Source organism: Phalangium opilio, unplaced genomic scaffold (assembly GCF_054372755.1).
Source record: "Phalangium opilio isolate 3A_F unplaced genomic scaffold, DU_Popi_V2 ptg000329l_1, whole genome shotgun sequence".
In the NCBI taxonomy this organism is placed as follows: domain Eukaryota; kingdom Metazoa; phylum Arthropoda; class Arachnida; order Opiliones; family Phalangiidae; genus Phalangium; species Phalangium opilio.
Genome location: NW_028324226.1, coordinates 5,153,538 through 5,168,157, shown reverse-complemented (window position 1 = coordinate 5,168,157; position 14,620 = coordinate 5,153,538). Strand labels below are relative to the sequence as shown.

The window sequence follows — 14,620 nt, the reverse complement described above, 5'->3', positions numbered from 1 at the left end:
TGAAAATTTTTAACATTTGTGAAGAACAAAGCTGTTATCAGATGGTTTGATTTTGGCTTCGATCGATTAAGTTTTGGTGTATTTTTGGAGGGAGTTAAATTCTATTTCAGATTATTACAGGGTCGCTACAGGTTAAGGAAAACCTGGAAAAGTCTGAAACCTGGAATTTCAAAATTGCCCAAAAAAGTTAGGGAAAGTCAGGGATTCTTTAGGGTTTCAACAAAGAAGTTGTTAAAATATCCGCGTTTCAACCATCCAGCTGGGTGACGTTTGAAACGCCATTTAAGTGAGATCACGTTAAATATTCGTAAAATGCGAATTAAACGAAATTGTTTAATTATATTACCCCTTCTTATATTTAAAATAATAGCAATTGGGCCTATAAACGTCAGAGAAAATCGTAAAAATGGGTGAGGAAAAGTCAGGGAAATTTATTCCGATAATTTCGTGGCAACCTTATTATAGGGATACAGCTTGCTTGGATTTTTCCTTTTTTATTCGAAAGAGGGTATAAAATAATGAATGTTATCAATTGGAACCATGTTTCTATCTTCAATATTAAAGAATATACGAGCAATTAAGTTTCCGTAATGGACACACTACGCGTTAGGCTTTCATGCAAAGCACTGGGAAGTACACCTTATGGACGCCTAGTACCACCTGACGGATTCGTCCAATAGGGAGGGGTACTTCCCAGTGCTTCGCGGAGTAGCCTAACGCGTAGTGCCATCCATTATGGAAACTTAACTGCTTGTATCTTCTTTAATATTGTAGATAGAAACATGGTTCCAATTGATGATATTCATTATTTTATACGCTCTTTCGATTGAAATAGACAAATAAAATCTAGCCCGGAATATCCCTTTTAAAGCTGTAAGTTAAAATTATTTCTGACAACTAATAAGATAAAATGTGCTAAGCAACTATAAGCAAGACCTGTTGAATCTTTTATGCGTAAGGTAATTAAAATCGAAGCAACCCCGCACGAGTCCCTTTTAAATGTTGACGGACCACATATTTCTTTAGTACTTTCACCTTCGACAAAGGATCTCTGTGCGTAGAAACGAAACGACGACTTAATTTTAATTTAATGATAATTCTGGAATGGGGAAAAATAGGGGAATAGGGGCCATACGTAGTAGACGGAAGGGGTGACGTTTGTCTTTTCTGGTACAGTACCGACCGACCTTGTTCTATTCTATAACTCTGTATTGGTTTTCTTTCGTATATACCTGTATTTTGCCGGAAGGCGGACATGGTGGAACACCGAAGACCAAACGTGGCGGCACACTCCTTTTAAGAGAGACCTTGCTTCTTGGTTTTAATTTTTACCATTTTTTTTTTCTTTTTCTATATAAGCTTAGATATTTTTAATTAATTCGTTAAATCATTATACAATTTTATAGTAAAGGGAGGTAAGGAAGGCGAAGGGTTTTGTGATTTAAGAAAACTGGATTTCTTTTTTTTTTTTTACTTTATTTATGCTGGGGAGGGAAAAATAAGGTTATGGATAAGGAGTATTTAGTTTTTCTTTTTTGTCTGTCTGTCTGTGTGATATTGTACTACCTGTTTGAATTGAATGTCTTTATAATTTAGCCTTTTCCCCTAAAAATAAAAGTTATATTTGTTGGGGATAATGAGATTGATGATGATGTAGATGTAGTAATTTATGTAGAATTAGCTGACGTAAGTCTGTTTTCATAACTATTACATCGACAAGTTTCACTGGCTCCTTGAAGTAATCCTTACTTAAGTTTCGATTTATTTCTTGAAAAACATTCAAAATTATAAATATATTTGAATAATTTTGAGTTGAATAATTACTTTACCATAGGTGCTTGGCGGTACTACATCATGCAACGTCACGCTAGCTTTCATTAATACTAAAAACATACATACCAGGAGGAGGGGCTTAAATAGCATACATACTATAAAAGAAAACTTACCATAATGGTGCTGGGGTCAAGCTAAGCTCGAAAAGGGTGAATGCTAGGCTAGATCCTCCTCAGTTCTGGTAGCCATATTGGTGGATTTCAGCTTTCCTCCTGCATTCAACCCAGCAATATGATCGTGTAAATTATCTCACAAATTATAGCTCCTCCTCCAACTGCAAGCTATCTATTTCCAAGTCCCTATCATGCTTTCGAAGTTAAGCACTTTAAAGAGTGTTACTTACAAAGCTTGGTGTTTTATTGGACTGAAAACCAAGAAAAGTTTTCTGTCTCTGTAGACCCTAAATAGCTAATAACTTTCAAATTCAATAAATCCGTGCTTAATTAGGGGTTATTCATAAAGGTAAAACTTTAAATGACCTAGAATTGTTCGTTCTTTACACAATTACAGCCTTAATGACTAGCCTCCATCCCTCTTAATCTTGAAAAGAAATGAACCAAAACACTTGTAAACCATTCCTACCCCTAGTGTTACTGATATCAGCCATGCAGTTTGCCGATATCGTTAATTATCGAATTGTTAATTAAATATGCATAAAGAACAAACACAAAAACAAACAAACCACTTCAAAAATATATATACTTTAATTTTCAAGTATACGTGAACTCCCCTAACACACTATTAACCAACTTGTTCATCGAAACGTTTCCCATTTAGTATATTTCCCAATTTTTTGAAAAAAAAAATGTCTCTTGAGAACGAGGCATATACATTTGGAAACTTTATATGCCTTCCCCCCCCTTTAAATCTTTTTGGTATAGCGTAACCCCGAAAATATTGACTGCGGCATTTTACTTTACTTAATTTTCATTTATAAAGAACCTTAGTAATATTAAATATTACCTTGCGAAACCCCCCTCTTAAAATATGTGACAAAATAAAAAAATAATATTAAAAGTTGATATTGTATATAATTAAAACATTCTTCAGTCTAATATTGTTCGCGAATCTAACTAGACGCAACGCGCATTTATATCCGTAATATATTATAATTAATTCGTGTGTTTATTTATTTATTTATTTATTTAACTAACTGAACCGTGAATAATTTGGGCGTAGTAAATTCTTTTTGAATAAATAATAAAAAATATTAAAAAAAGTTTATCTTTAAAAATATATATTTTTTTTATTTTCCAACTCGTCAAATTTGTGAATAAGAAATATTACCTTTTTTTGTGAATCGGGCTTGAAACGCTTATCTACCGTATTTTGGAAAATATTTCTATTTTATCAGCGGTTAGGTTTGAAAAATTTGCCACGGTTTTAGACGTTATCAGTTTGTGTGTGCGTTCCGAGAGCAATTTTTCAGTGAAAGTGAATTTTTATTTTTTTTTTTTATTTTGACCTATCTCTATCTCTCAACTTCTATTTTGGAATATTGCCGATTGTAAAACAGATATACCGACGATTTTTCAATTTTTTTTTATTATCCCTAAGTGCAAAGCTATTGACTGTGTTATTTGAGGAAGGCGTTTTCTTCTACCGATTTTAATCTCCAAAAAACTACTTTCTTTTCTAAGTGAATGTTTTAATACTGTTGGCCCCAGGATTAATATATTTATAATTTTTTTTTATAAATTAATTTTTCGCGACAAATTTTGCGTTTTATTTATTTAATTAATTTTTTTTTTCTCGACGTATTGTGTTTTGAAATTTTTAGACCATCCGGAACATATAAATTAAAAGAGAAGGTGTTGATATGCGAATCTGGGAGCACGGCAGTGCTCCCAGCCAAGTCGAGCACTGACACCCTTTTCTCGAAGCAACTCACGACACTTTTAAGCCCACTGTAACTTCGTGATGGGTATAGGTAAAAGTCTGAAATTTTGCTTGCCGCGAGGACTGTCAATCCTAGTTATAGTTTCCAAATTTCAAGTTCCTACCCTATATACTTTTCGAAATATCGAAGGTGAAATTTGCCTTATTTTGTCACTCACTCACTCACTCACCGATCATCAAAATTCTAAGGTACTTCTAGGGTAGATAGAAACTTAAAATTCAGGATTTAGTTTTCATTTATTTTATAAAGCACAGAAAAATTAAAACATCCCGAAATTTTTATAAAATTGTTCTTTAGTTCTTTATTTTAAAACTAGATGGCGCTGCCGTCTTTTCAACAGAAATAGTGTGTGTTCTCTATGAAAGGACGTAATGGTCCAAAGTTAACCGAAAGTTAAATATATATTAAAGCTAATAAGAGTAGTAGTTTAAAAGAAATGTGTCGTAACTGATGCTACATTCTTATATTAGGATATCGCGTACAATCTTTATTACATATTCTCTGCGGGTCGAAAGGGGTAATTCAGCGTAAATAAGGACAAACGTTAGCGATTATATTGGCAAACGAAGTACCACGAGAGGGTCTTGTTTTAATATAACTATCAAAGTATAACGAGAGGGTCTACAAAAAGAAGTGAGATCCTATGAAAAACATTAGCATGTACAAAAATGGGCCAAGCCTCGCCTCGTGCCCTTTCCGCCGTAAAACGTTCTGAGATCCCATTTAGAGCCAAGTCTGCCTTTTCTTCTCATTCAATCGCCAATTGAACAATTATGTTATAAATTAAGTCCTTTTCCTAATTAATAACCAATATTCTTTGACTCTATCATAATTATACATCTTTGTTCGTATCAAAAATATCGTGACTTGGCAAGCGCAGGTCATCCCCTTCGATTATTTTAAAATCGGCAACGATTTAGTGAATATCCCTTCGATTATTTTAAAATCAGCAACGATTTTGTGAATATCCCCTCGACTTCCTTTTAATATTACTTACCCTCGATTGCCAAGTCACGATATTTTTGATACGAACAAAGATGTATAATTATGATAGAGTCAAAGAATATTGGTTATTAATTAGGAAAAGGACTTAATTTATAACATAATTGTTCAATTGGCGATTGAATGAGAAGAAAAGGCAGACTTGGCTCTAAATGGGATCTCAGAACGTTTTACGGCGGAAAGGGCACGAGGCGAGGCTTGGCCCATTTTTGTACATGCTAATGTTTTTCATAGGATTGTGGATTTCCGATTGTATCGAGGAGATATCCGAAGTGGCCAAAACGGCAGAGAATTCATTCGTTTTGGGTTGGCCAACTACCAACGTCGTGGCCACTTTCAGGTAAATTTTTAATCTATTTATTTATTTTTAAGTATTTATAAAATTTGAGGGAATTAATTCAGACACAAATTAAGTCTTAAAAAGTTAAAATCAGTAATAACGCGATTAAGGATGTTTTGGGGTATTCAATCGTACTAACCCTATTCATTTCACTAGTTTTAATTTCCCCTAAACCTTTACTTTATTTATTTATTTATTTATTTATTTATTAGTTTAGATCTTGGTAAAATAAATATAGATAAATAAATATCGAAATTGTAACGAGTTTTATAATTAAACGTCAAACTTAACTTCTTAAAGACGACGTGAAAGAATTAAGTGGATGAGGAAAATTAAATCTGAAAGCATTTTTTTTTCGCATCTCAATTTTGAAAATATATAATAATTAATGATTTCTTTAAAGCTTCAAATACGAAATTTCTTATTTATTCGATATAATTTATCAAAAATTGGGTAATATAAGTTTAAAATTAAATTTTAAAATATTTTGTAAACATTTCTGAATAGCTCTTCACTATTAAGAAACATACAGGGTGTTTCGGATAAGGGGATGTTTTTGTGCGATTTTGAGTCAAATATGTAACTTTTATGCCATTTTGCAGTCCGGTCCACTGTTTCTAAGTTAAGATTGGATGGAGTATTTTACGGATGACCCCTTAAATTTAATTAATAAACTGAAAGACAATGATTCCTAAATTAATTAAGGGACCATCCCTAAAACACTCAAATCATAACTCGAAAATGGTGTCCCTTAGGGCAATTTACAAAATGGAGATAGAAGTTACGTTTTCGACTTCAAGAACATCCCCCTTAATTTATGCCATACTAATCAGAAACACCCTGTATATACATTTAAAAATATCTTCTATTGAAAAATCATTAGTATTGAACAATAAGCATTTCATTTAAATTAAATTAAGTGATTTATTTATTGAAACTCTCCCAGTTTGAGTTTAACGGACTTTATTCAGTCTCATTAGATTCATAAAAGTTAAACTGACATGAACTCTTCTCAACAAATTTCTAAAAAGAAAAACACTTCGCTATCATAAGCGTTTTAATATTATTTTAAATAGTTTTAATGTTGGGTTTAATATCTCTCTCGTACATCTATCTATCTTTCTGCCCAAAAATTTGGAAGCCAGTTTTCTCAACTCTTCTTTTTCTCTACCTGGTTAATAATTGCAACGACCTTGAACCCTTAAGTGTAGTTACAAGAGTGTATCTGCCAAGCGGAACGGCTCATCACTTCTGAACGCCCATGTCTTGTAAAAATCCGCTATTAATATTTTACAGATATACCTAACTCGTTTTCTTTGCGACGCCTCTGTATTTTTAACATCTTAGCTTTTCTTTTAAGGTAAGAGATCCAAACGAGGGTTGTTAACAAGTTGATGAGTACTGTTACGAACAACCTCACTTAAAGTACAGTGTTGCTAAGTTTCCGCTGGACTGGGATAGTCGGGAAATGGGAATGTTAGTGAATTTGAATTTGGTCTTTTAAGGTTTAGGTAAAGTCTTCTAATTGCAAAAGTAGACCCAAAATTAGTGTTGGGTAGTCAGAGAATAGGCCAGATGTGGTCATGGAAATATCTAGGAGTCAGAAAATAGGCTTAATGTGGTCATGGAAATATCTAGGAGTCAGAAAATAGGCTTAATGTGGTCATGGAAATATCTAGGAGTCAGAAAATAGGCTTAATGTGGTCATGGAAATGTCTAGGAGTTCTAAAATAGGCCAAAATATGGTCAAGGAAATGTCTAGGAGTTCTAAAATAGGCCAAAATATGGTCAAGGAAATGTCAAGGAGTTCGAAAGTAGGCCAAATATGGTCATGGGAATGTCTAAGAGTTCGAAAATATACCAAATATGGTCACGGGAATGTCTAGCAGTTCGAAAATAGGCCAAATATGGTCACGGGAATGTCTAGGAGTTCGAAAATAGGTCAAATATGGTCACAGGAATGTCTAGGAGTTCGAAAATAGGCCAAATATGGTCACAGGAATGTCTAGGAGTTCGAAAATAGGCCAAATATGGTCACAGGAATGACTGGGAGCTTGAAAGTAGGCCAAGTATGGTTAAGGAAATGTCATGGAATTCGAAAGTAGGCCAAATATGCTCACGGGAATGTCTAGGAATTCGAAAATAGGCCAAATTTCTAAAGGAAATGTCTAGGGGCTCGAAAATTGGCCAAAATTTCTCAAAGAAATGTCTAGGGGCTCTGAAATCGACCAAAATTTCTCTAACCTCAAAAGAGGCCATAAATGGTCAGGGAGAGGCGTGGGAGTTCCGAAAATTGTCCTAAGATGATGGTGAATTCTTGAAATTGCACATATTTATAGTAACAAGAATATTAACACATAACTACATCAGAAACGCATTTAAAATTGATTTTCATCCATTTACCCGTCATAGATTTTATTCTGATGTGGTTTTATGCACCAAAACAGTCCATTAACTCCATCGCTATATTTAAATCCATGTTTGTTTGTTTTTTCTCTCTCTCAGAAATTTTGATGATATCATTTTTATTGCGCCAAAAAAAGTTTTATTTCTGATTAGATGGTCGCGGTATAGGGACGGGTATAGTAGTATCTTTTGTAACGCCTCATTAAATGTCAAAATATCTATTACCCAGTTAGGAGAGATTCTTACCCTAAATTCCTATTCAATTTTTCAACTGTAAACATAAATATTTGTACCTTCGGTTAAATAGTTTTTTTTTGCAATGATTGCAAATAGTTCTGCACGTAAAATGGGTTAATGTGGCTTTATATTATTGAGAAGAAAATGTAAATGGCCGAGAAAAAATTAATATTTCAACTTAAAATTTAAAGTGACTGTCTCTCATAATATTTTAGATCTTATTTGACTTACTATTTATTTTCTTAAATCAGTGGATCATATTTTTCTCCATACACACTTTTGAAGGTTTCTGATAGGTCTGGCATTAATTAGGGGGGGGGGGGGTGTTCTTGCACGATTTTGAGTCAAATATGTTCTATGAAAGTTAAGATTAGAGTATTTTACTGATGACCCCTTTAGATTTAATTAAGAAACTGGAAGGCAATTATTTCTAATTTAATTAAGGGGTTATGCCTAAAACACTGAAATCTGAACTCAAAAACAGTGGCCGGATACATTTTAGACTCAAAATCGCTCAAAGAACATCCCCCTTAATTTGTGTTATACAGTACCAACTAAGAAATTACATTCGAAGCCCTAATAAATAAAGCAAAAAATCGAATAATAATTTATTCCTAGGTAATTCTAAATAATCTATTATTGAAAGTATTGAAGAATATTAGTTCTTTACTAATAATTAAATTAATTAAAACTTTACGCTCGCGAATCTCCGCCCCTGGAAGCCACAAATTACGAGAACTAGACCATGGTTAGAATTTCAACTTGTGTATGTATGTCCCTAGGCCCAGACTTGACAATTTCAATACTTCTCGACAGATGAAGATACAATAATTGCGTATTTCCTGAGCGAGAGAACTATCAAATTGGTTTTATTTTTTTTTTTTTTTTTTTTTTTGGTCGATTATTTAATTGCCCTTAAAATTTGGTGTCTGAAAGAAAAACTGATATTATTTTTATGAGTTAGCGAGATTGATGACGCGTAACCGATCATCATTAAATTTTTCTCGGTTTCTCTTTTTTCTTACGCAGATCTCATCCAAGCAGGACTTTATGGAAGAGCAGGCTCGAACAGTAAGTGTCATCGTGTTTTCAATCTTTATTACTTTATAACATTTTATCTTCCGTTTCGTGTAAGTGTTATACAATGTTAGCTTGCGGTCTGTAAATATTCGTAGCGTTCTGGTGTTGATACGGTACCGGGAAACCTTTTCGCCGATTTCCATCGAAGTTTTATATTAATTTCGCAAATTTGTAGAATATTTGGGGTTTAAATTATTGTTAATTTTGGGAATATGTGGTTTTAATTTGTTTCGATTTTCCGTGGAATTTTAATTTCCACAAGGAAGTTATTTAGTTTATAATTGCATGTGCTTTTCAAAGCGTCATTGTGAAGTTTTCTTTTCTTGCGGAATATTCACTGGTGTTGACTTAAGAGTTTGGATAAGTTTCTTCAACGTCATTTGGTCAGTTTACAGGTATCTATCGCTTCTTTTATTGGTCTTTTCATTCATTTAAATTGGGAAAGCTAGGACGCAGAACATTTAAAGGGATAAACCGTGAGATTGAGAACTTTTAAATGGATGAACCGTGAGTTTTGCGAACTTTTAAATGGATGAACCCGTGAGATTGAGAACTTTTAAATGGATGAACCCGTGAGATTGAAAACTTTTAAATGGATGAACCCGTGAGATTGAGAACTTTTAAATGGATGAACCCGTGAGATTGAGAACTTTTAAATGGATGAACCCGTGAGATTGAGAACTTTTAAATGGATGAACCCGTGAGATTGAGAACTTTTAAATGGATAAACCCGTGAGTTTGAGAACTTTTAAATGGATAAACCCGTGAGATTGACAACTTTTAAATGGAAAAACCGTGAGATTGACAAATTTTAAATGGATAAACCCGTGAGATTGACAACTTTTAAATGGAAAAACCGTGAGATTGACAACTTTTAAATGGAAAAACCGTGAGATTGACAAATTTTAAATGGAAAAACCGTGAGTTTGACAACTTTTAAATGGAAAAACCGTGAGTTTGACAACTTTTAAATGGAAAAACCGTGAGTTTGACAACTTTTAAATGGAAAAACCGTGAGTTTGACAACTTTTAAATGGAAAAACCGTGAGTTTGACAACTTTTAAATGGAAAAACCGTGAGTTTGACAACTTTTAAATGGAAAAACCGTGAGTTTGACAACTTTTAAATGGAAAAACCGTGAGTTTGACAACTTTTAAATGGAAAAACCGTGAGTTTGACAACTTTTAAATGGAAAAACCATGAGTTTGACAACTTTTAAATGGAAAAACCGTGAGTTTGACAACTTTTAAATGGAAAAACCGTGAGTTTGACAACTTTTAAATGGAAAAACCGTGAGTTTGACAACTTTTAAATGGAAAAACCGTGAGTTTGATAACTTTTAAATGGAAAAACCGTGAGTTTGACAACTTTTAAATGGAAAACCCGTGAGATTGACAACTTTCAAATGAAAAACCGTGAGATAAAGAACTATTAAATGGCAAAAGAAAAGCCCATGAGATGGAGAACCGTTTAGAATGAAAAGACCAATCATTGCAATTAAGATGAGGTTGAACAACTTTTTGGGCCCTCAGTCTACAAGCATAACAAAATATAAATTATATTTTCATAATATCTCCAAATTCATAGCCAAAAATCGCTTTACCATGGCAGAAATCGCGTGATACTCAAAATTGGCGAATTATGTATAACCATATAATTCTTTTCATAAAATTTCGAAGGATTTTGAACGCTTTTAATCCATAGAATTACATGCAGCTGTTAGCATAAACTCTGTTCCCTGTTCGCACTGGCTAATTTTTCGCTGTTACATAAGTCTGCCATAAATTGAGGGGGGCCATTTTTAGTTGAAAATGTAATTTCTATGGTTTTGTGCCGTCCGGGCCGCTGTTTTTAAGTTACGATTTGAGTATTTTACGGATGACCCCTTAAATTTAATTAAGAAACTGATTAAGACAATGATTTCTAATTTAATTATGGGGCCATCCCTAAAACACTCAAATCATAACTCGAAAACAGTGACCCCTATGGCAATATGTCATAGAAATTACACTTTCGACTCAAAATCGATTTCCCAAAGAACATCCCCTTTAATTTATGACAAACTTATCAGAAACACCCTGAAATAATTTAATTTGAAAATGAATAAGTGTGAACGAGGCATTAAAGCTATTTTGAGAGTTTAAAATCGCAGTATACTAACCATTTTGTTTTTTAAAAAATGTACTGTGAAAAACATTTATTAAATTATTGTAATTTTCTTTATTCTTAGGTTAGTTCACGAGGCGAAAGAGAACGAGGGTCTATCACCTTCGTCCATTCACGTCTCATATTCGGACGCCGCGACCAAACAAGAATACGTAAGTTTTGTTCCTTTTAATTTTAATCAAGAAGTGATATCTAGTTTACTAGGGAGAAGTTATAAGATACCTATGTATTCGCGCGCCATAGTCCCAGTCCCCCTTTCAAAATACAAGGGGGGGGGACGCAAAAGGAGGCCGGGCTCTTTCACCTCCCCTCAGTCGGAAAATACGTAATTTTCGTCATTCGCGTCGCGCTGACGTGCGTTTTCAAAAGCCAATGAGATGCTGGTTGTAATTTAGAGGCGGGGACTAACTCCGGACCTACGTTTGGACTGGAGATAAAGCTGGAAATCAGGAGAATTTATGCCTTCTCCCCAATAAATTAGATATCACTTCTGGTTTTAATTTTAAATGTAGGCCTATAGACTAGAGTGGTAAAAATTTTCCCGGTTTTGGAAAAACCGCGCGAGTTCTATTTCGGCGCGCTACTATCACTGTCACGTGCGTTCTCAATTTCTTTCCCGCGAAATGGAAACGCCGGTTCCTTTTCGGACTAATTTGGGTTACTCACGCTTCCTGCCTTCCTTTGCCGTTATAAATGCGCACAGTACCCCCAAGAAATTATAAAACCATCGGTGGTATAGTATGGTGGTCTCTTTGCCAACTTTTGTAATTGTGAATCAAGTAAATTTTTTAATAATTTATTAATTCCATTATCATGAAGTCATTCATTCATTGGGCCTTTTAGGCCTACTTCTTCTAAATGAGATTTCAATATAAACTTAGGTAACTTCCTGTGTGTGGTTTTGAAAACGTGCCAAAGGTCTGATATCTTACTTCAAAGATATCCGTTGAAAATGAGCAGTTAAAGGGAGCATGAAGTGTAGAAAATAGTTGACTTTATTGGTTGGCTTTATCATAAACGCGACTCGTTTTAAATCGTCTGCTCTAACGTCTGAACAGTGAAATAAACCGAAGTTAACGATTAGATTTTACTAGTAGTCTGAATGGGCATTTAAAGTCTGTAGTACCTGTTTTTGGCAAGCTATTGTTATCAATCTTTCCTAAATAGGATAATAATAATATCATGCCTAGACCATAAGTTTATAAGATATGTATTACGGTACGGAGTTAGGTCAAAGGCAACGCTTTATAACGACATAGTTTATTGAGTCAACTCTAGTCTCGATCTACATACTAATACTAACTGGTGAGATTACACCTACGTCTGTTTATATAACTTCTTTAACATGACCTTTGTTCTATCATGTTCTTATCTCGTCTAGTTACTTTTTTATGAAGTCTATTATAAGTCTATTATAACAATATGTTCCATAAGTATGACACTACCTATACTTCTAAATGCCATAGACTTACAGCTCGAGCTAGTTCGAGAACGACAAGCGAGGATTGAGTACACTCGGTTAATTTTGCAGATCTTCCATCTTCCTATTTAGCCTGTAACTAAGCCTTTGACAGTGCCCAATCACCAGGCGTCGCTTTACCTCGAATCTATGACTTACGTCACTTCATGACAAGCTCCAGTTTGTAACCAGTGACAAACTTACGGAACATATCTTATAAACTTATGCTTTAACGCAAGATGTAAAATCTGTGAACACTGAATAAGGCGTTTCTTATATTAGGCCTAACTCTCTGTTTCTTGGACCATTTGCAAGTTACTTGTTAATAGTATAAGTCGATTTATAATTAGTGGCCGACATTCTTTTGGCGGTTTAGCTTCGAGTGTTGGAAATTGAGGCGGGTTCTAATTCTAACTTCTTCAAGATAGATCTAAGAAACAAATTAGCGAATGAAAAATAGGTGAATAAATTTATAGATCCTTATCTATACCAAGAGCTAGAGCTAGGGATAGTAAAATTTGAAACATCCGCGATCTCTCTCTTCTTTCTCTCATCGGGAACATTTTTTCATTCATTAAATCACTTCAGAGTGGTCCCACGACGTCTTCTTTGTTTCAGCTTGAGGCCATTTTTGTTTCGTTTACTATAGCTTAGTGTACGATACGTAGCCCCTGGCATTGGGGTGCCCATTTCCTATCTATAATTCGATACGCGTTCGTAGAGTGACGTGTAATTGGAAAGAAGTTGGTTTTAGGACGTTTATCGGACAGTCTTTACTATTACTCTTTATTAATGGTTGCGTCGCGTATGGACTTGGATTAAATTGACATGACGTGTTGTAAACAAAATAAGGCCATGGGCGACCAAAATTTATGGACGATTTTGGTGCTACGTTTTTTTTTTTTATTTATTTATTTGCGATTTTAAACAATACCCCGATTTCTACTCTACTATAATAAATCACACTTTTAAGTAAACCAAATACATCAGTAGACGGATGGAACTAAATGTGTTACGTGTTTTAAGTCGGTTAATAGGCCTAATTCAGCCGAGGGTGGAGCTTAATAATTAAATGTTTCTCTACGTCAAGTTTGTTTGTCATGTTGCTAAGGCGAAACCTTTCAAAAATGCAAATCTCTTCCAATATTGTTGTGCATTTTATATAATTAAGCCCAACGATTACTTAATTAAAACCTGCGAAGTTAACTGCGAGGTGAATTTAGTCCCAATATACCGTGACCCCTGTCTGTACCCTGTTGAAGCGTTTACTCTGCCGCGCACTTTTGCTCAGAGTAAAGCCCGTATCCAGGGTAATCCTAATCCTACTCTACTTAAATGGATCCGTCGGGCTAGAATATTTTCTTTTTTAATCGAAAGAGGGTATGAAATAATGAATGTTATCAATTGGAACCATGTTTCTATCTACAATATTAAAGAAGATACCAGCAATTAAGTTTCTGTAATGGACACTACGCGTTAGGCTACTCCGCGAAGCACTGGGAAGTACCTCTCCCTATTGGACGCCTAGTACCACCTGACGTGTTCGTCCAATAGAGGTACTCGCCAGTGCGTCGCGGAGTAGCCTAACGCGTAGTGTCATCCATTACGGAAACTTAATTTCGTGTATCTTTTCTAATATTGTAGATAGAAACATAGTTCCAATTGATATATTCATTATTTTATGCGCTCTTTCGATTAACAAAGAAAAAATTCTAGCCCGGAGGTTCAGAGACCAACAAAACATTCGAAACGCTTGAAACTTCTGTAATGTCATATGAAGTTAAAATAATAATTAACTTCGACTAGGCCTAGTAGTAATAGAATCACTGCTTACCGTGTGCATCAGCTGCGTTTGCCTTTCCCAATAATAAATATAAGGTAGTTTACTCAAAGTTCATAAACGCGTTATCGTCACCTGTACAGGCCCATGCTCTTAATTTACCAGAAATTTACGAGCCCTGCGTGCCATGAATCTGTCTTGTTCATACATACCCTCCCTTTAATATATCAAACTTCAAAATATATTGGCCCAATTAATTTTTGACATATTTAATTAAAAAGAAATCTCCTTTTAAAGTTCGGTTGGTGCGGTTTGAATGATTTGCGGCCGGGCTTTCTAAAATAATATCTTCGTGTAATTAACCGCCCATTAAAGATGGAGCCTGATACCTCCCAAAAACTACGAAACCCGAATATG

The 14,620-nt window shown here is 34.5% G+C and overlaps 1 protein-coding gene across 3 annotated transcripts in view; it reads left to right on the top strand.

The window, feature by feature from the left end:
* LOC149610469 (uncharacterized) overlaps window positions 1-14,620 on the top strand; it is a 103,651-nt gene that overhangs the window by 76,937 nt on the left and 12,094 nt on the right. For all 3 annotated transcript variants that reach the window (XM_089859473.1, XM_089859472.1, XM_089859471.1), the window contains 4 exons: window positions 3,614-3,660; window positions 4,973-5,075; window positions 8,748-8,789; window positions 11,029-11,116. In XM_089859473.1, coding sequence (XP_089715599.1) covers window positions 3,614-3,660; window positions 4,973-5,075; window positions 8,748-8,789; window positions 11,029-11,116 — 280 coding nt within the window. The remainder of the gene's footprint in view (window positions 1-3,613; window positions 3,661-4,972; window positions 5,076-8,747; window positions 8,790-11,028; window positions 11,117-14,620) is intronic.